Source organism: Podarcis gaigeae (genome assembly GCF_964106915.1).
Source record: "Podarcis gaigeae genome assembly, chromosome: 2".
Classification (NCBI taxonomy): domain Eukaryota; kingdom Metazoa; phylum Chordata; class Lepidosauria; order Squamata; family Lacertidae; genus Podarcis; species Podarcis gaigeae.
In genome coordinates this window covers 21,253,009-21,276,783 of record NC_139679.1, presented here as the reverse complement: position 1 = coordinate 21,276,783, position 23,775 = coordinate 21,253,009, and the positions used below count along the sequence as shown (strand labels likewise).

The 23,775-nt window shown below is 45.6% G+C and overlaps 1 protein-coding gene across 4 annotated transcripts in view; it reads right to left on the bottom strand.

Moving 5' to 3' along the window:
* The window catches only part of RAB11FIP4 (RAB11 family interacting protein 4), a 191,976-nt gene that overhangs the window by 104,649 nt on the left and 63,552 nt on the right, over nt 1–23,775 (bottom strand). For all 4 annotated transcript variants that reach the window (XR_014561336.1, XR_014561337.1, XR_014561338.1 and 1 more), the window contains exon 3: nt 14,212–14,300. Coding sequence is in view for 1 of the 4 variants with exons in the window: in XM_083727544.1 (XP_083583670.1) it covers nt 14,212–14,300 (89 nt within the window). In the remaining 3 variants the exon portion in view is untranslated. The remainder of the gene's footprint in view (nt 1–14,211; nt 14,301–23,775) is intronic.

Below are 23,775 nucleotides of genomic sequence, written 5' to 3'. Positions count from 1 at the left end.
GTTTTTCCTTCCCTCTCTCCAGAAAAGACTTCCCTCAGCGCCTCTCTCTGGTTTTTCAGCATGTTATTTTCTGCATATTATAAAATTGTAAAGATCCTTAATTTATCTATCTATATGCTACCAATAATAAATTTGTGTATGTTTATTCAAAACCTGCCAAGGAGTCCAGTTCATTTTGTTGTTTCTTTACGTACTTTGTAAAAGGTTCCCATTCTTCTTTAAAGTCACAGTTGTCCTTATCACGTAGTTTGTGTGTCAATTTTGCCAATTCCGCATAGTCCATTAGTTTCTCTTGTCACAGTTCTTTGGTCTGGATATCTTCGTTCTTCCATCCTTGTGCTATTAAAACTCTTGCCGCCATTGTCGCATACATGAAGATGTTTTTCAGTTTCCTTGGCCAGTCTTTTCCCACAATCCCTAACAAGAATGCTTCAGACTTTTTTTTTTTTACAAATGTTAATTGAAACATTTTCTTCAACTCATTGTATATCATTTCCCAATTTTTAAAATTTTTTACTACAATCCCACCACATATGGTAAAAAGTCCCTTCTTTTTCCTTACATTTCCAACATATATTTGAGCCGATTTTATATATTCTTCCTATCTGCACTGGTGTTATATATCATCTATACATCATTTGCATGTAGTTTTCTTTCAGCAAAGAGCAGTCTGTAAATTTTAAATCAGTTTTCCACAGTCTTTCCCAATCTTCAAACATTATGTTATGACCTATATCTTGTGCCCATTTAGTCATGTTATTTTTATACTTTAGAAGCAAGTATTGCGTGGTCTTTCTAGGAGAAAGGGGAACTATTAAAAAGGGCCAAATGACCCAGGGAACTTCCACACAACTCTGTGAGGTATAATTACCAGAAAACCAAGGTGGGTGGGCACCTTACTCCTTGTGCTGGTGTGGGAGCTTACAGGAAGAAGAAATTGATATCTGCTGTCGTCCCAGAAGCAAACATCTCTCAGCCAGGTGCTTGGCATTCCATCTTTATTTTGAAGTCTCAGGCAGGCAGCAACAACAACAACAGAAACCTAGGACAATTTATATCCAGCACATGAATGGGCTGGCATATACGTATGTCAGCTTGATGGTTCACAAGTTGCGGAAGCCTGAACACACTCCATGCAATGCTGCTGTGAATCTTTCTAGGATCTCAAATCGATGACAACACATTCCTTCCCATTCTGCTGCTTGCACACACAAGCGTTCTTCTCGGACCCTCTCCATTTGGCTTTCCCTTTCCTCAGATGGAAAACTTTTCCCTTGCACAATTCTTCTTCCACACAGTATTTCTGCATCCTTATTAAGCAAAGGTCAAGCCGTTTGTATCATGTTTTAATTTTTAATTGAAATTTCACAGCGCTATCTCAGCAGCTGACAATGGAGTTGCGCGAATCTCTCGAGAGCAATGCCTACAATGGTTTTTCAGGTGCTATTTTCTCCTGCTACATTTTCATTACACCCCAATGACCCCAGCCCAATTGAATGCTTGAATAAGAATAGCTCTTTCCACTCCACTCCAATGGTACCTCGGGTTAAGAATTTAATTCATTCTGGAGGTCCGTTCTTAACCTGAAACTGTTCTTAACCTGAGGTACCACTTTAGCTAATTGGGCCTCCTGCTGCTGCCACCGCACAATTTCTGTTCTCATCCTGGAGCAAAGTTCTTAACCCGAGGCACTATTTCTGGGTTAGTGGAGTCTCTAACCTGAAGTGTCTGTAACCTGAGGTACCACTGTAGTTGAAATCCTCTCAGTGTGCAAGGAGGGCAGAAATCTTTTTGGACTGTGTGCTGAGCTGCACTTTCTCACCAAAGTGGAAGGAAATAACCTCCCATCGGGTTAAAGTAGATTAGCCAAATAAAGTAGATTAGCCAAAATGCTGAGTTGCTGAGGTCTGTTACGCAAGCTGCGAAGACTCTGCGGATCCCTAAGTTTGCCAATGTCTGTTGGCATCGGTTGCTGTGATGTTCAGGCTGAAGAAAGCTTTTGAAGCTCCCGAACGACTGACCAGGAGGGAGGGAACATGCCAGTCATGCATGTTTCTCTGCCAGGGTCCTACTTGAGAGTAGGAAGAGCTCCTGGCAGTTATACCCTCCCCCCCCCCCAGTTCAAACTGTACTAAATGCACTTTGGGGAATTATTACATTGCCGACAGATACCACCAATTAGTACACTGGCAATATCTGGGTCACATTAGCAAAGGCAGGGGGCATGCACATTGCCCATAGGATATGCTTCACGTTTCATGACATTGCAACTATTACGCCCAAATCTGAGACAGCTTGGAAGATGCTCTTGGAAAATTAATGTGGAGGTTGGGAAGAATTCCTATCAGGTGCCAGTTAAGAGATCCTACACGTGAAATCACAGAAAATGAGAAGGTTGCTGTACTCAAAAGTGCACCACTGTTTTTGGCCTGTAGGGGCAGCATAGCAAAGTAAGAAATACGAGATAAAATAATCCACCGGGAGGTCTATTATGCTCCCATTCAAAGACAGTACCTACTTCACTGAAAACAGACCATTTCTTAAACACAAGATCACTTTGCAGAAACTCACCACGACTCTTTTCTCATTTTGCCTTTGTAACAAGACGCAGGAACTCTTTTGCTCAATTTACTGTTGTATTTAAACCCCGAGGAGGTTGATAATTTTTATGCATGCTTTTTATTTACTAAGAAAGGGAGGGCACTGGTTCTTAGCATGTGGCTGTAGAAATTCAGCATGTAATTCAGCTGACTGTCAGGTGAACACGGGCAATTTCCATTTAAATTAGTCCCTAGTAGGTGGTGCATTATTCTTCTGCCACGCTGGGTAATTGTCCACTTGGGGATTTCTTGGAAATTGTAGGGAATATGCTTTCGAGATGCTGTATGCGCACGTTTGCGCATGCAGGATGGGTGGGTGGAGAGAGAGCGAAGATGAATTGCCGAAAGCCTTGCACTTTGTGGGAACAATAAGCTCAGAGTCAGAGAAGGAAATATGTGGCCTGTCTATTAGCACTGTGTTATACTTTTATAATAGGATTATAGCTATAAATAATGGCAACATGTTCATTCCCAATGCAACCATGCTCCTATAATCACATCTCAACCAAAGCAGAATGGAGCTTTTCTCCCTGCAGAGACGTGGAAAGTCACTGCAGGAGTCTCTAAGTATCTCCCTGCTCCCACCCCAAACAGCAAGGATTAAGTGGCAAAAACTTTCTGCCATTGCTAGGAATCAAACTGAGATGCAAACCCAAGTCCCCCACCTCTCCAGAGCTTGGTTACAGAGCCTCCAAGTGTCCCTATTTTCCAGGGACAGTCTTGGTTTCTAATTTGATTCTGGAATGTCCCTATTTTTACCTTATTTTACCTTAGCATGTCCCTATTTTCATTGGAAGAAGATCAAACCTCTCCATTCTGAAGGAAATCAGCCCTGAATGCTCACTGGAAGGACAGATCCTGAAGCTGAGGCTCCAATACTTTGGCCACCTCATGAGAAGAGAAGACTCCCTGGAAAAGACCCTGATGCTGGGAAAGATGGAGGGCACAAGGAGAAGGGGACGACAGAGGATGAGATGGTTGGACAGTGTTCTCGAAGCTACCAGCATGAGTTTGACCAAACTGCAGGAGGCATGGAAGACAGGAGTGCCTGGCGTGCTCTGGTCCAGGGGCTTACGAAGAGTCGGACATGACTAAACGACTAAACAACAACAACAACAAATATCGGCTTCAAATCTAGAAGTTTCAATATCATCAATTATACGAGATATTCAAAATAGACAAATAAAAAGGTTTTGCCATAGAGACTTCTGTGTTGCTTTTTCATAGAGCATCACAGAGTCTGGAGGGCAGCTGAGGGGGAGGCTGCGGGCAGAGGCCAGCACCACGCTGCTTTTTCGGGCAGCGCGGTGCCTGTAGATGTCCAAGCCATTGCATCACTCCCAGGAGAGACACCGTGGCTCAGGCACGCTGCAGGACCAGCCCTGCTCACAGGGTCAGCGTGCTCCAGTTGTGTCCTTCTGAGTCACCCTCTGGTGGTGGCGGTGGGGGGACGCAGCAACTCAGTGCCCTGTGGGTACAGCTCTGGGCCACGCTGCTTTGGGGAACGGTGCGTCATGCTGTGGGGTGCTAGACTTGGGCGACACCTTGGGGTCCGGTGTGCTGCCCCCAAGGCAAGTGCCGCCCAGTGAGCCCCCCGTCCCACCCCCCTAGCTATGTGACTGGTTATGTGACCACCAAGCCAAGGAGATATATAACTATACAACCTTTAGAAGACATCTGCATGCAGCTCTGAATAAGGAACTTTTTTAATGCTTAATGTTGTATTACCTTTTCATATATGTTGGAAGCCTCCCAGAGTGACTTGGCAAAATCAAAACAAATCCCAGAAGAAGGTGATGCTGCAACCCTGTTCCTGTGGCTGTAATTTGTTTTACCTATTTTTTTCATTCTGAATCTTAAAATGGTTGTAAGCTGCCCTGGGACCTGCTGGTGAAGGGGGGGGGGGGAGTTGTTCTTCATCATCAACTTCATTGGACTGGTCACGTTGTTCTGATGCCTGATGATCCTCTTCCAAAGCAACTACTCTATTCCAAACTTAAAAATGGAAAGCGTAATGCTGGTGGTCAACAAAAGAGGTTTAAAAACTCTCTCAAGGCTGTACAGTGGTACCTCAGTTTTCAAACGTAATCCATTCCGGAAGACTGTTTGACTTCCGAAACAATCAAAAACTGAAGCATGCATTTCCAGAAGCATTTACTTATGGAAAACTCAAAACGGAAGCTGAGTAGCATGTTCGACTTCTGAAAAGCATTTGGAAACTGAAGCAGTTACTTCCGGGTTTTTGGCATTTGAAAACTGAAACATTCGACTTCCGAGACATTTGAGAACCGAGGTACCGCTATATAAACACCGACAATTGGGAAACACTGGCTGGTGTGTGCTCCAATTGGAGAACAGCCTCTACCCAAGGCAGCATGGACTTTGAAGACGCTCAAACTCAGGACAAAAGGTGCTAAAGAGGGTTTGGCAAACCCTCACTGTTATCAGCTCCTGCCCGGAAACCTATGTCCCCACTGTGGAAGGACGTGTGAATCCATAATTGGCCTCCACATCCACCTACGGACATACCCCTAAGATCGTGTTCATGGAAGACAATCTTACTCAGCTATGATTGATCGCCAAAGAAGAAGAAGAAGGGGGGGGGAGGGCATAATAAATGTAATACTGATAGTGGCAGAGAGTGGGGTAGTAAATATGATGATGATGGTGGAAAGGATGAAATAGATTTCTCACTGGATATCCTTATAAGCATCCTTGACTGATTCCTTTTCCTTTTAAACCTCCATGCAGAGGGACTCTGCACAGTCTCCCTTGGTAAGCTATTTCACTGCTGAATTTGTCACCCTCCGGATTAGTAACATCAGTCTGCTGGGAGGAAATGCAGACCCCTTTTGTGCCTAGCGATTACAAACAGATGCTGAGCTGATTGCTTTTGACTATGCACGGTGGGCAAAGGAAGGAAGTGGGGAACTTTCATCTTCAGATGCGATACATAAAATGCCACACATCTGGAGATATAACCAAAGCCAGAACGGAAGAGTGAATTATTGGTTTTTTTTAAGTGAGGGGGAGAGAATAAAGAGCATTATTTACATGACGTGCTTGTGTCCCACCATTTCTGCAAGGAAGCAGCCCACACCAGAGCTCGCCACAGGCCGCCATGTTTTGAACTCACAGTACCCTTGCAAGATGGACAGGTATTTTGCCCCTCTCCCCCGTCAACAGGAAACCCTCCCGCAACAGGTCTTCCTCCCCTCAAGCAAACGCCATTAGGGCTAGCGCGGGTGCAGCACTTTAAATAACGATCGATTTTTCCTGCCATGTGAAATGTCTGTTAATGTAGGTTCGCCATCACTGTTGCTGTGCCCCTGGGTCCCCTTTGTCTTTCAGATGACTTATTTCAACCGACAGCGGAAGCTAAAAGGCAAGGAGCGATCCGAGAGAGAGAGAGAGAGAGAGAGAGAGAGAGGAGAAATCCCTAAACTCCTCTCCTCCCTTCCAAGCTGCTTCTGCTTTTCTTCAAGCCCCCAGAGCGCTGCCCAAAATGGAATGTGGCTCTTGGCCCATGTCAGGAGTGTGTGCAGGAGCCAGGCCCTGTGACCAGTAGGGCTTCGCAGGACTGGGGCCTTCCTAAGTTTGTTCTGGAGAGACAAGGCACAGCCGCACAGATGAGGCCGCTTGGTAACTCACTGCACCTGGTGGCAAGAGCCGGGAAGGGATATAAGGTCAGCATTTCCCTTCGGCTCTTGGCCACAGCAACATGTCTCCTGCCTTGCTGCATTTGGCTTCTTGCTTCCTGATCCTCGGACCTCCGCTTCTTGACTCCTTGCTTCTCAACCCTTGGACCCTTGACTTCATGAGTCCCTGATTCCTGACCCTCAGAACCCTGGCTTCTGGATTCTCGCTCCTGCTCCCACCCCACCATCTTGCCCCCGGTCCCGATGTCCTCAGCCGGGACTTCGATCACCCATAGGCCGGCCAGTGACAGCCCATCTCTGGGATAAAGGAATCAAGAACCCATGAGACAAGCCATTTATGTGTTCTCTTAATCTTAGTAAAGGTAAAGGGGGCCCTGATCATTAGGTCCAGTCATGACCAACTCTGGGGTTGCGGCACTCATCTCGCTTTATTGGCCGAGGGAGCCGGCGTACAGCTTCCGGGTCAAGTGGCCAGCATGACTAAGCTGCTTCTGGTGAACCAGAGTAGTGCACAGAAACGCTGTTTACCTTCCCGCTGGAGTGGTACCTATTTATCTACTTGCACTTTGACATGCTTTCAAACTGCTAGGTTGGCAGGAGCAGGGACCAAGCAATGGGAGCTCACCCCGTCGCGGGGATTCGAACCGCCGACCTTCTGATTGGCAAGTCCTAGGCTCTGTGGTTTAACCCACAGCGCCACCTGCGTCCCTTCTCTTAATCTTAAAAAAGAGCTAAAACTTGCAAACTCCTTGACAACTACTAGCATAGGGGTCATCTATGGGGGGGGGGTGGCACCCACACATTTTCAGTGAGTGGGCCAAGGGCTCCCCAGGTTCTGCTCCACAGCATGGGCACATTGACACACCCTCATGTGATGCAGATCAGCATGTGTTGGGCACCCACTGTCCCAGGGGCAAGGGGGCACGCCTGCCTACTAGTGACCATCAGACTTCTCCTGAAACCTTCTCATTCTTAATATTACAGCAGAAGGGTTTGAGCAAGGAAGCTGGCGAATGATGGGGAAACACAAAATACAAGAAATGTGAGGGATAAGACTGAAATATCACCTCTCCTTTTCCTATTAATGTCTAAGGGCAGAGATTTGTGCTGGCTTCTCAGACTGCAGGTGACTATGGGGTGACTATGGGGTTGCAGCATTAATCTCACTTTCAAGCCGAGGGAGCTGACGTTTGTCCACAGACAGCTTTCCGGGTCATGTGGCCAGCATGACTAAACTGCTTCTGGCGCAACGGGACACTGTGACGGAAACCAGAGCGCATGGAAACGCTGTTTACCTTCCCGTCACAGTGTTACCTATTTATCTCCTTGCACCAGCGTGCTTTCGAGTTGTTAGGTTGGCAGGAGCTGGAACAAAGCAACAGGAGCTCACTTTGTCGTGGGGATTCAAACCGCTGACCTTCCAATTGGCAAGCCCAAGAGGCTCAGTGGTTTAGACCACAGTGCTACCCATGCCCTGGCATGCCCAGGTGGAGATGGAATTGTTCTCTGCCTGAAATCCCAAAGAGCTGCTGCCAGTCAGAGTAGGCAGTTCTGATCTAGAATGATGGACCTGAAGGCCTGTCTCAATATAAGGCGGTTCCCTCTCCACTACTTCTGATTCCAGTTGAGACTTATGATGCTAAGCTGTTTGGGTTATGATAAAAACCAGCCCTTCACTTCCCCACTCTCCTTGAAGCTGCTAATTTGTGTAGAAACTGAGCCACAACCATTACCTCAGCCTTTTTTTTCTTTTTGACCTGGTCTTGGTGTCAGCAGATGATGGCCAACTGACCCTTTCAGCAGGATTTGAGAGAGGGGAGGAGAAGGGAAAGACTGGAGCCTCAGTAGGGAACTCGCTAATTGCTCCAGCAAATATTTTCTAAGCCACAGATCAGCTGGTGTGCTGGGCTCCATCCCAGAAGCCAACCCAATTTATTTGTCATGTTTCAACACTCCCTCCCTCCTTGTTCATGCTGTGTATTGAATCACTTGGCAGGTATGCAGAAACTGCTCCAGACTGGGCTGACACCTTTTGAAATACAATTAGCTCCTTACCTTGCTAAGGAGGCAGACTGACAGCTAAGAAGGAGGTGGGGGAGAGCAAGAGAGATAGAGGGCCTGCAAGGGCACAAACAAGGGTGGGGGGGGGGGGATAAATGTGAATGAAGGTACAAGCAGCCAACAGCATTCAGAGCCAGCGCCGCATGAGAATCTTAACCAATGAGCAGCACCATTGTATCTAACTTCATTAACCCCAAGGTTCTGAATCCGCCCCCAAACAGATGCCGAAGTTTAATGCTAGTTTTGTGCCATTTTGTGCCATGAACCCCCATTTCATGCCCCCACCACCCAACCGACTAATTGACACAACAATTCAGGGTCATGAGTGAATGCAAAAAATAAATAAAAATCCAGCCTTGTCCAATGGACTCCAAGCAGGTGCCAAAACTTTGTGCTAGTTTTGTGCTGCAAACCCCACGTTTTGTGCTGCCCCCTAATGGAATAATTGACACTCAAACCGGGGTCACAAGTAAATGGTCCAAACCTTGTCCAATTGATTCCAAATCAATGCCAGATGAAGCTACTGTATCTCCCCTCCGTACAATGTAGTGCAACTTTATTTTTTTCATTTACTGAGATGGAAGAAGAGGCTGGTCCATTAGGTAAAATGAATCACTGCCCCACCAAATTCTCTCTGTTCTTTGACAACCCCCCATCTGCCTACCTTCTTACGACTGGTCCCATGGAGTGGCAGTGCCACAGGTCATGACCAGCTGGTAGGGGGCAACAGTTGGCAGGGCAAAATGGTGTGTGGAGGCATTGCTCACCTGGAGTCCCCAGTGAAGGTCATTGTTGGTGGAGAACGGAGGAGGTTGACAGCAGTTGGAGCTGATCTCCCCACTGCCTCAACCCTGCACCTTTCCCTCTCACTTACCACTGCATCACTGTCTTACTGTCTTAGTTGCAGTTTCCTCCATCTATTTCCTTGTTATCTGGAGGTTTCAGGTGGCTGTGTAGTAATCTGGTCCAACCCCCTGCAATGCAGGGAACTTGAACCCACAACCCTGAGATTCAAAGCATCATGCTCTACCAACTGAGCTACTGTTGGGAAGACAGGTGAGCACTGCTGGCAAGTGAAAATTTCCTCCTAGCCCCACTCCTGCCTTGCCATTGTATTGCCTTTCCTTTGGCTTTATAATCACGCAACTCACCATGCTGAAAGAAGACCATTTTCATATGTATTTGAACTCCTAAGCTGCCTTTCTATGATTTGCACCCATGGCAGAGTGCGGAATTTAACATGCACACATAAATTACCACGCCCCACTGAAATCAATAAGAAAGAAGCTTGTTGAGGGTTAATGTTTGGACAAGACAGAGGAATAAAGGGAGAGACAAGTTGTTAACATTATTTCAGTTTACAGAACACTAACTATCCACAGATCTGTTTAAAATAAGGAAAATACATAATCCATGTACATAAATATACAATAAACATGGTTTATAGTTATAAAGTTCCAAATAGATAAATATGCAATATCCACAACCGTAACTAAGATCAGAGAAAATTACTAGGCAAACTCCCAAACAATGCAAAACACACTGGGTAGAATTCAATGTTGTCCTCTTCCAATTATTTTTATCTGCACATGCATTGCAGCTTGACAGATGGAACGACCTCCTCCTCACATGAGCTTTTTTTGGGAGGGGTCCCCCAAGCCAACTTGGGGAGTGGGGCTGCATGGGTGGAATCCCCTTTACACAAGAAGAAGTCCTTGCCCAGGGCTTCTGCTGATGAGGTTGGTTAGGCGAATCCCGCCCCCTAGCTTGCGTTCAGCTAAGTCCTACTTAGACTCACTGAACATTAATGCACCCAAGTTCATCATGTTTATTAACTTCAGCAGGTCTACTGTGAGCAGGACTAGCATCACCTCCCACTCACTAACCCAATCTCACGCTTTCCACCCATTCACACAACCACTATCACCATCTCATGCAATGTTTGTACCAGCCAATCACACACGCTCTGGCCACTGGCATTCAGCAACGCCACATCCCAGGTACGCTTGCTGCAGCCTCGTATCCTTCTAACAAAGGTTCGTCGCAATGCATGCACAAATATCAGGTTCTCCAGTTCTTTTTTTGCAGCACGAATGGGCTCTGGGCTCACACCCACTGACTTATCAAATGCTCCTTATCCAATATACAGAGAACAATCAGTGTCACGTTGAACATCAAATATACAATGCCTGCTAATTATTTGCTTTGGCTCTTTGACACAACGTCTTCATGGGTTCCATGTTCTGCCATGGCACTTCCCATTGCATTGGCAAGAATCTGGGGAGAGGAAGAGTTTTGGACATGGAAAACACAGAAACACCAATGAGATCAGCTGGAGGAAAACAGGAGCTGTGGATATATATGCAATTGCCTGCTGACTGGGAACCTAAGTTGCACATTGTTTTAGCAACCACCCTGCTATTCAACATTAAATTAGCACCAACACTTTGCTAGGTCACATTGCAAGACGCTCTCATTGTTGTTGACAAAGCCGAATCCCCTGGGAAGCTGAAAATAACATCTCTTCCTCCCTTGTGTTCTTCTGGGGTGGAGATTCGGCACCCCAAGACTGAACAGCAGCAGCTGCTCATTATGGGAAGCTGGAGGGAGCCAAGAGAACAGACAGGTGTCTTACTTTGCCTAACACTGACACTCTGTGGCCATTTCTCAGCATCACAGCCATGAGCTTAGGCTTTCAAAAACAAACTCGGAGGGAGCATTCACAGGACCACTGAATGAACACAGCTAAGTTTTGGTCAGAGCAGAATCACTGAAATTAATCAAGGGCACTTAGTAATGTTCATTAATTTTAGTTGTGCTACTCCAAGTCAGACTTAGTCAAATGTCACCCAAGAGAACCAAGTTGTGTGGCACGACGCAGGGTTCAGATTGGTCTGCTGGTTCTCCTGGGCAGAAAAACTGAAACAACGTACAAATACAGTGGTACCTTGGTTTTCAAACTCAATCCATTCTGGAAGTCCGTTCAACTTCCGAAACGTTTTAAAACCAAGGTGCGGCTTCTGATGGGCTGATTGGCCCTGGAAACAATGGCGACAGCCAAAACACTTCCGGGTTTGCAGGGTTTGGGAGCAGATTTGTTCACCAACTAAGCCGTTCAGGAACTGAGGTCCCACTGTAACTGGTTTGCTCATCCATTCCTCTCCCCTCTCCTCTTTCTTCTCCCTCACTCGTCTCTTCAGCCCTGTCTTATTTTGTTGTCTTACTCTGTGCAGCATAATGTTGCTATGTTAATTAATTGTGAAGGGGAGGAACACTGGAATTTGAGTGAATCCATATTACCTCACATATGTTTTCTTTAACTGCAGTACCTTAAAAAGCTGAATGAACCTCACCCCAGTGAAACTATCAAAAATGTGTAAAAAAACAATCAAATCTCTGTTGGAGATGCAAAACAGAGGTGGGGACAATGTATCATATGTGGTGGAGGTGCAAAGTGGTGAAACCATTCTCGATTACGATACATGAAGAACTTAAAAAGATATTTAGGAGTTCAATCTTTAAAAAACCAGAGGCATTTTTGCTGGGTTTAGTATCGAGTGACATCTCTAAGGATAAAAGGAATGTATTCCTTTACACAACCGCAGCAGTCAGCATCCCAGTGGCAAAAAATTGGAAAACTGATAAAATACCAGAATTATTAGAATGGAGAATCAAATTTCTTGAATTCGCGGAGATGGCAAAATTAACAGCATCAATTAGAGGCTACTCTAATCAAAAAATTAATAAAGAGTGGGAATGCGTTAAGGAATACATGAAAAAAGTCGGTGCTGGAACTTAAAAATTAATATGCAAAAGTTAAAAAGGCGCAAGGAGATAGGATAGTAATATAAAGGGGGGGGCAGAGCAGGATCATCTCTGCTCTGGACCCAGCGCACAAGGTCTGATGCTGCGTGATGTGTCTCTGTGCGGTAGAGCAAAGGATCACACTCTTTGTCAGCAGCTCTCAGTAAATAGAAAAGGGCAAGTGCATGGCACACAGCCCAGGAATTATTGATTTCTGTTTCATTGAGGATGAGCACAAGGAAACCTAGAAAATAGAGCCCCCCCCCCCCGGCAGAGGCAGGATCGTTGGTGACGCTACAATGCTCCTCTGTCTATGTGCATATCAAGACCAATTAAAACCCCCAAACATGGTGCTAAATATTTTTTTACTGACGTTAGCAGGCATGGCGGTGAATCCCTACATCGCCACCCAGGAAGCAGAATGCATGCAAGGCACTAGGGCAGGGTAACAACAATCCAAAGAATACCTTATTTTTCTGTGTATAATGCGCCCCCGTGTATAAGCCACACCCTATTTTGGTGGACTCCAAATTAAATAAATGAATAAATATTTTTTTTATATACCCCACCCTTCCCAGTTCAGAAAACTGGGCTCAGGGTGTCTAACAAGAAATTTAAAACACTTAATCGATGCAACAAAAACCAGTATAAAATACAATATAATTCAATACAATTAAGAAAATGAGGGGAGGTTGCCAAGAGTTGTTGAGCCCGTCCCCCCTCTGCACTATCTGTGTATAAGACGACCCCAAATTTTTAGCACAATTTATTAATAAAAAAAAAACCTCGTCTTATACACGGAAAAACACTGTAATTGCTTTTAACGGGAAATCTAGGAGATTTCTAGCAGGCTCCATATCTCAGACACACTTCGTCTTTAATTCTTAGTAAGAATTAAAGTCAAACCACCCTAGTCTGAGGGGTAGTTTCCATCAGACAACCCCCTTCACATTTTTTCTCAATTCTGAGCACTGGGACAAATCCTATTACGAGTTGAATCCTGATTTAGGATTGTCAGCGCCTTCACAAACAGGCAGTCAGTGGCAAGTTGAGCAGTTTTCTGTAGGGGCCCCAACACAACATGCTGCCATGCCATTTTTTTTTCAAACTATTCAAAGAACTGTGGCTGAATGGCTCATCACATGCTGAATTCTTTCTGGCAATGGAGGCCAGCTCACCTGGCTGGAGCTTGACGGACAGGTGCAGCAGGAGAGAGAGGTAGGTCTGACTGGTATAGTCAAGGCCTTCCACACTTCCTCCTCCTGCATAATAATTAATTGTTGTTGTTGTTGTTATATCATTTATACCCCGCCCGCCTGGCTGGATTTCCCCAGCCACTCTGGGAGGCTCCCAAAAGAATATTAAAAACACCATAAGTTTTTGAGTGTGTGTACGCTTCAGTAAACTTCATCTGGTATTGTCTTGAACCACACTATCCATCTGTCAGGTGCCACCAATAACTGAAGCAGAACTTTCCACCTGCAAACATCTGGTTTTGGAAAAAGCTCACTCAACTAGAATCTAGTTTACAATCAGAAATGAAACAGGATGTGCACATTCATCATACTTCCACTGAGTCAATTGCTGCAGTCTCATTGTCATTTCTGGTGCAACCTTCTAGACAACAGAGAAGCTCCTCTAAACCGAGGAAACCTTCAAGTCAGAAAAGCTACGCAAAACGTTGTAAGTACTTTTATATCCCAAATGTGAAACCACCATGACCTTGTCAAGCAACCTAGATCTCAAACCCTGTTTCCATCAACAAAGAATTTTCAGTTTTGCAAACTCCACCCGGTGCACCTTGATCTGCATGAAAATAACACTTCTTGTCCCCAGAGATAAGTCTCAGAGCCCAGAAATACACTGAGTACTCAGGGCCATTGAAATGCCCTCAAATTTTCAAATAAATTGCTTGGCTCTCCCAATGTTTTCACCTTGAGTTGATGACTGTCACATCCACTATCCATAAATGCAACTTTGCAGAAAGAGGCCTTGTGCAAAGTGGAAGAAATTGCTGGAATGCGTGACTTCCCACCCTCCGCCGACCAATTCCACACAGAGGTTTTAAAAACAGAGACTCCTTTTACCTGGTAGTAGTAATCCACATACTCCGTCTCGTAGCGCTGAGGTCTGAGGCCCTCAGCAGACAATGCATCCTTCAGTAACTCTTCACAGCCTGAAAATAAGAAGGGGAAGAGGTTCAGAACTGCATTCCTTCCAATAGTTTAGGATAGAAACATGTGTGCATGCCTCAGCTAGAAGGAAGGGGAAGAGGCATTTGGGATATTGCAAATATTACCGTATTTTTTGCTTTATAAGACTCACTTTTTCCCTCCTAAAAAGTAAGGGGAAATGTGTGTGCGTCTTATGGAGCGAATGCAGGCTGCGCAGCTATCCCAGAAGCCAGAACAGCAAGAGGGATTGCTGCTTTCACTGTGTAGCGATCCCTCTTGCTGTTCTGGCCTCTGAGATTCAGAAATATTTTTTTTCTTGTTTTCCTCCTCCAAAAATTAGGAGCGTCTTGTGGTCTGGTGCGTCTTATAGAGCAAAAAATACGGCAATTATTAGTAGCAGGGGCATTGCACTGTTTGCAAGCACGTGGGGCAGGTTAAGGGTGAGAAGGGTGCCCATTTGTTGTTTATTGAATTTATATACTGCCCAAGAAGAGTCAGACACGACTAAATGACTAAACAACAACAACAAATACCCAGTTCACAGAAAAGAGCAACATAAAAACTACAATATATATAATCAAAATAAAAACAACAACCCAATAACACCCCTTCCCCAAAAGACCCACATTTTAAAGGATATAGAATGTTTATTAGGTCAGCCAAACGCCTGGTTAAAAAGGAATGTTTTTGCCTGGTGCCTAAAGATGTATAATGAAGGAGCCAGGTGAACTTCCCTGGGGAGAGCATTCCACAGATGGGGAGCCACTGCAGAACAAGACCTGTTCTTGTGTTGATACCCTCTGGACCTCTCAGGTAGGGGGCACACGAAGGAAGGCCTCAGAAGGTGATCTCAGGTTCATATGGAAAGAAGCGGTCCTTGAGGTAATGCGGTCCTGAGCCGTTTAAGGCTTTATAGGTCAAAACCAGCACTTTGAATTGGGCCCAGAAACTAATTGGTAGCAAGTTCAGTCGGACCAGGATCGGTGTAATATGCTCAAACCATCTTGCTCCAGTGAGCAACCTGGCTGCTGATTTCTGCACTAGCTGAAGTTTCCAAACTTTCTTCAGAGACAGCCCTACGTATAACGCATTGCAGTTATCTAACCTTGAGGTTACCAGAGCATAGACAACAGTAGTTAGGGTATCCCTGTGCAGATAGGGGCATAGCTGGGCCACCAGCTGAAGCTGATGGAAGGCACTCCGGGCCACTGACACCACCTGAGCCTTGAGTGACAGCAAAGGATCCAGGAGTACCCCTAAGCTATGAACCTGCTACTTCAGAGGAAGTGTAACCCCATCAAGACCAGGTGACCTCCCATCCATCTGGTCTAGGGAACCACCTACTAGCCGTGCCTCAGCCTTATTTGGACTGAGCTTCAGTTTGTTGGCTCTCATCCATTCCATTACCTAGGCAAGACACTGGTCCAAGACACTGGCACCTATGTTGCTGCTGCTGCAACATCTATGGTCACTATTTTTTCTCTATGTATTTTATTGACCTCCCACCCATCTGGTCTAGGGAACCAACCAATAACAGTACCTTAGCCTTATTTAGACTGAGCTTGAGTTTGTTGGCTCTTATCCATTCCATTACCTAGGCAAGACACTGGTGCCTATGTTGCTGATGCTACGATGGTCGCTATTTTATCTCTATGTATTTTATTTATATCTCACCTACTGCTAGGCATTTTAAAATTAACAAAACAGCACAATCTTAAACACTTGATATTTAAAGAAAGGGGAACAGGAGGGATGGTTAAACAGCCGAACAAAAAGACATCAACCATGAACAGAAATCGTATCTAGGAAAAGCCTAAGAAAGAGGTAAGAATTAAGAAGTGAAATGAATGCAGACAGAGAAGCAGCAGAATAAATGTCGATAGCAAGGGAACTCCAAAGATAAGGGCCGAGGGAGCTGAACACAGGCGTGTAGAGGGTTTGCTTCTGTCTAACAAGGAGAGGGGGCAGGATGGAACTGTAGAGCTGAAGCAGAGATGAAAGATTAGAGAGCAGCGAGTGAATGAAGTCATTTGAGATGAAAGATAGCTCAAACATTCTAATACAAAAGATGAATGAAAGCCAAGGAAGTTAGCGAAGCAGAGGAGTGATGGGATCACAGCGGCAAGAGGAGACAGCAAGACACGCAGCCAAATTTGCGACAGAAAGGAGAGTGGTGCATGTCAAGTTACCAGTTCTGAGTTAAACATACAGTCTACAGAGTTTTCCCCCAGACTTCACTTGGTCGGAGGTATACTATACTTACTCTAAGGGCCGTGATGTGTCCTACTTGTCAGAAGGAAACTGTCTCTGCAGAGGGTCCTTTATGGACTACATGACCTTTGCTGTGCCTCCCAACTCTACAGTTCTATGATTCTATGAGTCCTTTATTTGAAGGGCTGTCAGGCTCAAGACCATCTTACAGAAAAGGAACCCTAGGAAGGAAGAACCAGGGTCTTGACCTTGGACAGTAGACAGAGCAGCCACAGAGGTCATGTGGGAATGTTCAGGGATGCAGGAGAGGATATATTGTTGGATTATATCCTTTTCCAACTTGTGTTAACAAGTTCCACAATTTAGCAGAGTAACATTCCCCTTTTTAAACTTGCACAGCAGATGCGTTTGCTCAGGCTCGCTAAAGCCTCTATAATAACTGTTCTGGTATTTCCCCCTTATTCATTCATAAATGACAAGATACGACACAGTCTTCTATAAAAGTATAAAAAGGTTTACTCACACATCATTCTGTTCACAATAGGATCCCAGAAGGCAGACTTAGCTTAGAAAAGTAACATACACCTAGAAACTATCTCATAAGAAGACAGTCCCTTTGTCCTCTCTTGGCTGGAGCCAAGAGAGCATCTTTGGCTAAGCAGATGTTGCTTCTTCGATGCATGTAGTCAAAAGGGAGAGAGATGGCTACCCTGCCCTTTGCTTTTGTCGTTACCTGCACAGGTGAGGCCACGCCCACCTCTAGTCACATGCAGAGGAAATCTGTCCCAGCCCAGAAGGAAACAGGAAGTTTACCTGCTGGCTGGACAAACATTCCTCCCCATGTGTAAACGTGTTCACTCTAGGAATGTTGTACTTTACTGCTCTTGTGTTTCACATCCCACAGGTCACATGCTCCAGAGGCATAGCATGGGGGCGCGGGGGCTGTCACCCAGGCTGCAGTTTTTTTGTGGGTGCATAGCTCACGACACCCTGCCAGCCTGCGGGGCTAGCAGGACATCGTGAGCTGTTGTGTCTTTTCATGCCGCCCTCCAACTGGGTGCTGGCAGCCGATGGTATGCTGCTGCCATATTCCCATGGAACTCTGGGGGTTGTAGTTCTGCGAGGTGAACAGGGCACTCTCTCTCCTAACTCTCTCTCCTGCTTGGACTACTGCAATGTGCTCTACGTGGGGCTACCTTTGAAGGTTACTCAGAAACTATAACTAATTCAGAATGTGGCAGCTAGACTGGTGACTGGGAGTGGCCACCGGGATCATATAACACCGGTCCTGAAAGACCTACATTGGCTCCAACCAAGCACAATTCAAAGCCTTGATGCTGACCTTTAAAGCCCTAAACGGCCTCGGCCTAGTATACCTAAAGGAGCGTCTACACCCCCATCGTTCATCCCTGACACTGAGGTCCAGCTCCAAGGGCCTTCTGGCTGTTCCCTCACTGCGAGAAGTGAAGTTACAGGGAACCAGGCAGAGGGCCTTCTCGGTAGTGGCACCTGCCCTGTGGAACGCCCTCCCATCAGATGTAAAGGAAATAAACAACTATCTGTCTTTTAGAAAACATCTGAGGGCAGCTCTGATTAGGGAAGTTTTTAATGTTTGATGTCCTATTGTGTTTTTAATATTCTGTTGAGAGCTGCCCATAGTGGCTGGGGAAACCCGGCCAGATGGGCAGGGTATAAATAAACGATGATGATGATGATGATGATGATGATGATGATGAAACAGACAGAGGTGTGTGTGTGTGTGTGTGTGTGTAATATTACCACCTACTCAACCCCATGATGGTTTCAACACACCCAGATGGTGGTGGTGGTGGTGGTGGTGGTGATTATTATTATTATTATTATTATTATTATTATTATTATTATTATCATCTCCTCTAGGATTCTGGGCATTTCCCAGGATTCTTTGCAGGGAAGGCATGGCTGTTTAAAGTGCGGAATGGAGCTTTCCCCAGCCTTTCCTGGCGAGGCCAGGGATTGGACCTGGGCCCTTTTGCATGCAAAGCATTACTCCTCCACTGAGCCAGACTTAACAAGAGGCATTGCCTCTGGGAGGTAGTTAACGTTCTCTCTGCTATTGCTAACAAGCATGTTAGAAGCTCAGGGTCGTGGTTTTTTCCTTTTCTTTTTAATCCATGCCTGTGTTTCTATTCCAAGGACCCAAGTACAAAAATGGAACGAAGGTGCTCAATTCCCAAGTCCATCAGAAAGACCAATTACTCTTTTTTTTAGCACTGAGCTGTGCAAAAGGACACTTTGGTTTGAAAACCATTGAGCAACAGCCCCCACTGTTCAAACTGTGAAAATCTCCGTCTCTTCTGAAACCAATGAACCCCAGGAAGGCTACAATTGCTTTTTGACATCTCTCTTTCTACTTGATTCCAGAGCAAAGGTATGTGGTGTTATAGATTTGGGAGGGGAACACCCACCTCCTAAACACTAGAAATTAATAAATGGTAGGATTTGGGGCTATTTGGGCAGTGAAGGGAGAAATACAAGCTGCAGAGGAATTACTGACCTGGCTAAGCTAGGGCCAAACTAGGGCCATTAAGAAACAATACAAGAAAATTGTCCTTCCCCTTGTCAGGAGGTGTGAGCAGAGACTGGAAGGGTTTGGAAGGTTTCCAGGGTAACTGGGTGTGAGGTGGTCGGAAAAGAGTCTGTTAGCAAGGTGTGCTGGGAAAAAGAAGGGATGAAAGAAGACTGAAATCCATCTTGAGCAGGCTGGCTGCTGGTGGCATACAAATCCCTCTTGAAACGATCGTGCTGTAAGATCTGGACTCCCTCCATGCAGGCTGCAAGTAAAGGACCCCTGGACGGTTAAGTCCAGTCAAAGGCGACTATGGGGTTGCGACGCTCATCTCGCTTTCAGGCCGAGGGAGCCAGCGTTTGTCCACAAACAGTTTTCCAGGTTATGTGGCCAGCATGACTAAACTGCTTCTGGTACAACGGGACACCGTGATGGAAGCCAGAGCACATGGAAACACCGTTTACCTTTCTGGCGGAGTGGTACCTATTTATCTACTTGCACTGGTATGCTTTTGAACTGCTAGGTTGGCAGGAGCTGGGACAGAGCAACGGGAGGTCACCCCATTGCAGGGATTCGAACCGCTGACCTTCTGATCGGGAAGCCCAAGAGGCTCAGTGGTTTGGACCATAGCGCCACCCGTGTTGCAAGTGTAAAAAGGTGAATAAACCATATTTCTTAAAGCTACAGCAGCCTCTGCCGTGTCTCAGTCCTCGAAAGGAATACAGACCCCTGCTGAGTACCCGGAACCCCATGGGATCTTGCCACCAGTCGGCGGGTTGGTGGTTAGCACCCAACTTTTGTAACAGCCTTTTTGACTGCGACATCCTGCCCCACTCTTCCCCATTGCAAAGCAGGGGAGTCACAAATAAGAAGCAGCATGGAGTTGTCAGGAAAAGTGAGAACCACACCAAATTATGCAGATTATTCTCTCCAGGTTTCAAAGCAGAAGTGGGGGGAGAGAGGAGGAGGGGCTTTAGGGGAGAATTATAGACAAAGCACATGGAACTGTTTAGGCAGGAGAACATCTCTTGACAAATGGAAGGAGCTTTGACAGTATAATAACACTGGTTGCAGGGGGCCCTTCTGTGTGTCTGCCTCTTTCTTGTTGGCATACGGGACAAGAAATGAGGAAGCAGATGCCAAACTCATTTTACGATCCATTCTGAGGAGCCTCTTCCAGGCAGTGAAGGACCCGCCTCTTCTAATGCTAAGTGGTGGTTGTGAGGAAGCCTGCTAGTAAGGGCATTAATTTGTTTCTTTTAAACAGCTGGGTGCAAGAAAAGAATATATAAATAGTTGGGTCGGAGAGAACGGAGACTGACAGCAATGTTTTCCATAGCGGGGTGCCAAAATCTCTAGAAAGAGACAGCTTTAGAAATCATGGAATGAGACGATTCCATCAAACAGCAAGGTATTTCCCTTTCCTAAGGACAATTCAACCATTGCACCTTCCCTGAGATGGTGAGGTTAGATGTCAGAGCCAATCACCTGGTACTGAATGCATCCCGAAACTGGTTTGACTAAGGTGGCTTGAGAGCAATAGTCTTGCTCCAGGATTCTACCCTAGCCAGAATTGGTTGCTTCTGTCTCTCATTGACTCTGGCTGCACCTACTGTGGATTTCCTTGGCTTCTGCCCCAAAGGACCAGTACTCAGTTTTAGACACATTCACTGTCAGTTTAGGGACACAGGCGGCGCTGTGGGTTAAACCACAGAGCCTAGGACTTGCCGATCAGAAGGTCGGCGGTTCGAAACCTTGCGATGGGGTGAGGTCCCATTGCTTGGTCCCTGCTCCTGCCAACCTAGCAGTTTGAAAGCACATTACAGTGCAAGTAGATAAATAGTTACTGCTGTGGCGGGAAGGTAAACGGCGTTTCCTTGTGATGCTCTGATTCGCCAGAAGCAGCTTAGTCCTGCTGGCCACATGAACCGGAAGCTGTACGCTGGCTTCCTCGGCCAGTAAAGTGAGATGAGCGCCGCAACCCCAGAGTCAGCGACGACGGGACCTAATGGTCAGGGGTCCCTTTACCTTTACCTTTACCGTCGGTTTGCCTTTCTTAGTGCAGAAAGTATTGATCTTTCCTATTCTGCCTAATTCAAGAGGGTCCTGGAAGCTTCTCTGTGTGAAAGAAACAAGCAGAAGGTTCATGATGTTTGGGTTATTTCTGCAGAGAATCTAAGTACAGCTAATAATAATAATAATAATAATTTATTTATACCCCGCCCACCCGGCTGGGTTTCCCCAGCTACTCTGGGCGGCTCCCAACAGATTAAAAACAGAATAAAATATCATGGCTTGAACTGGTTCTCTTATCTCTTCTGTCAAGGTCATGCTGACTATAAAAGTAAGGCCAGAAGGAGCCTGGGTTTCACTTTTCTCTTTCTATCTCTTTTCCCTCTGGTGTGGTGTTATGTACATAGTATGCTTAGTGTTAAGGTTTAGACTTCTTATAAGTTACTGTAAATTTAAGTCTAGTCTGCTGCAACTGGATTTCTTATGGACAGTGCCAATCCTGAATGTATTGGATTTGTGACCATTATGCTCATTTGCCTTCAGTAGCAGTAAAGCTCTGCTGGATGAATTAGAATTGCCTCTGGTCTATTTTCTGGGACTCCTGCAATGTGTTTAAGTTGTTACTCTGCTAACTATACACTGGAATCTAATCTGGATCAATATTGAGTAGAATTTCAATGACATTTACATCCGCCATCAAAGCAGCTCACAAGCTTTTATTGAATAGTAGTAGTATACAGTGATACCTCGGGTTAAGTACTTAATTGGTTCTGGAGGTCCGTACTTAACCTGTTCTTAACCTGAAGCACCACTTTAGCTAATGGGGCCTCCTGCTGCCGCCGCGCCACCGTAGCACAATTTCTGTTCTCATCCTGAAGCAAAGTTCTTAACCCAAGGTAATATTTCTGGCTTAGTGGAGTGCGTAACCTGAAGCGTATGTAACCTGAAGTGTATGTAACCCGAGGTACCACTGTAACTTGAATTCTGATTGTGGGTTTCTGGGAGAAAAGGGTGCCTCACTAGATGGGTATCATCCAGTAGGCTCTTCTCATGTTCTTCTGTTCTTAACTGCAGATTCACTTAGTCACATAAATAGAAGGTTTTCAAGGCTCTTCATTTTAGACAGTAATTATCACAATGTATTTCTAGGTGTTTTTCTTTTTTTCCTGTACAGGGGTGCTTTCCGTGGACTTGTTGCAGAAGGCAATTTAATTTTCTGTTTGTACCCTTTGGATGTTAATGACCAAGTCTCATTTGTCACCAAGCTACCTGGTGCCTCTACGTCTCAGGAGAGTCTTTAAAGCCTAAATGAGCTGCACGCACAATGCTAAGCTCACCATGCGAGACAAGGGGACACATTCGTTAAAGTGAGCTATTGGGAAATGAAGGGAGGCAAGCAATCACACGGTAAGCAGGAAGCTTTGCCAACTGGTGTCACGGAGGGCATCTGTGGCTGTGATTCATCACAGAGACAATGTTACCAGCCATTGCTCATACCCTTCTATTCATAACACAACCTTGCAGCAGCAGCAACAAAGAAGCTCCTTCAGCCAAAGGCTTCGAAAGGCAATGGATACTTAACTACAACAATTCATTGCACTGCTTTAGAAGAAAGAAGAGGACATTGTACAGACAAGGACTGCACAAATGTGCTCATAATTCCATCTGGAAGTGCCAGTTGCAAAATGGCTGCCATGGAGACATGGTCTAACACAAAATGGCTGCCGGGGTGCAAGGCCATAGCATAACACAGTCATTGCTGCTTTTCCATTCCCACCCCCATTCTGTGACCTAACACTTGTCTTTTTGCAGTGTGGGTGTGGGTTTGTGTATCTGTCTCATACCCTTCAACATTTCTCCGATGAAAACAGACATCTTATTCAATTATTATTATTATTATTATTATTATTATTATTATTATTATTATTATTATTATTATTATTTTATTTCTACCCTGCCCATCTGACTGGGTTGCCCCAGCCACTCTGGGCAGCTTCCCACATACAGTCATACCTCGGGTTAAATATGCTTCGAGTTTGAGTTGTGCTCCTCAGCAACCCGGAAGTAACGGAGCGCACTACTTCCGGGTTTTGCCGCTTGCACATGCGCATGCGCTCAAAATTACGTCATGCGCATGCGCAGAAGCGGCGAAAAACGAAGCGCGCACGCAGACATGCCATTACAATATTCTGTTGGGAGCTGCCAAAAGTGGCTGGGGAAACCCAGCCAGATGGGTGGGGTAGTAGTAGTAATAATAATAATAATAATAATAATAATAATAATAGGTCATGGGAAGCTTGGAACATGGTCAGATCCTGGTCCACCCAGCTCATTCAATGTTCCCACTGACTGCCAGTGGAGCAGATTTCAGGTTAGACTTTGCTGACTTCCAACTTAAGATACCGGCGATTGAGCCTCAGAGGACCGACCAATGAGCTACAGGCTCTTCCAAGACCATTAACTGGGCATGATGCTGCTTATCCATGAGCATCACGTCGGCTGCTGCTTTATATTTTACAGGCCCCCTGGGAGGTTCACATGGGGAGCACAATACAAACGGGTGAATGCATTAACCCAGGCTTGCTTCCGACACGGATACATATGTTTTCCTAATGCAGGCATACACTTGGCTGCCAGCCTAGAAAATGCCAATGTGTGGAATTAATGCGTCACCGTGAGACAGGAAGGAAGAGTCTTGACTGTCT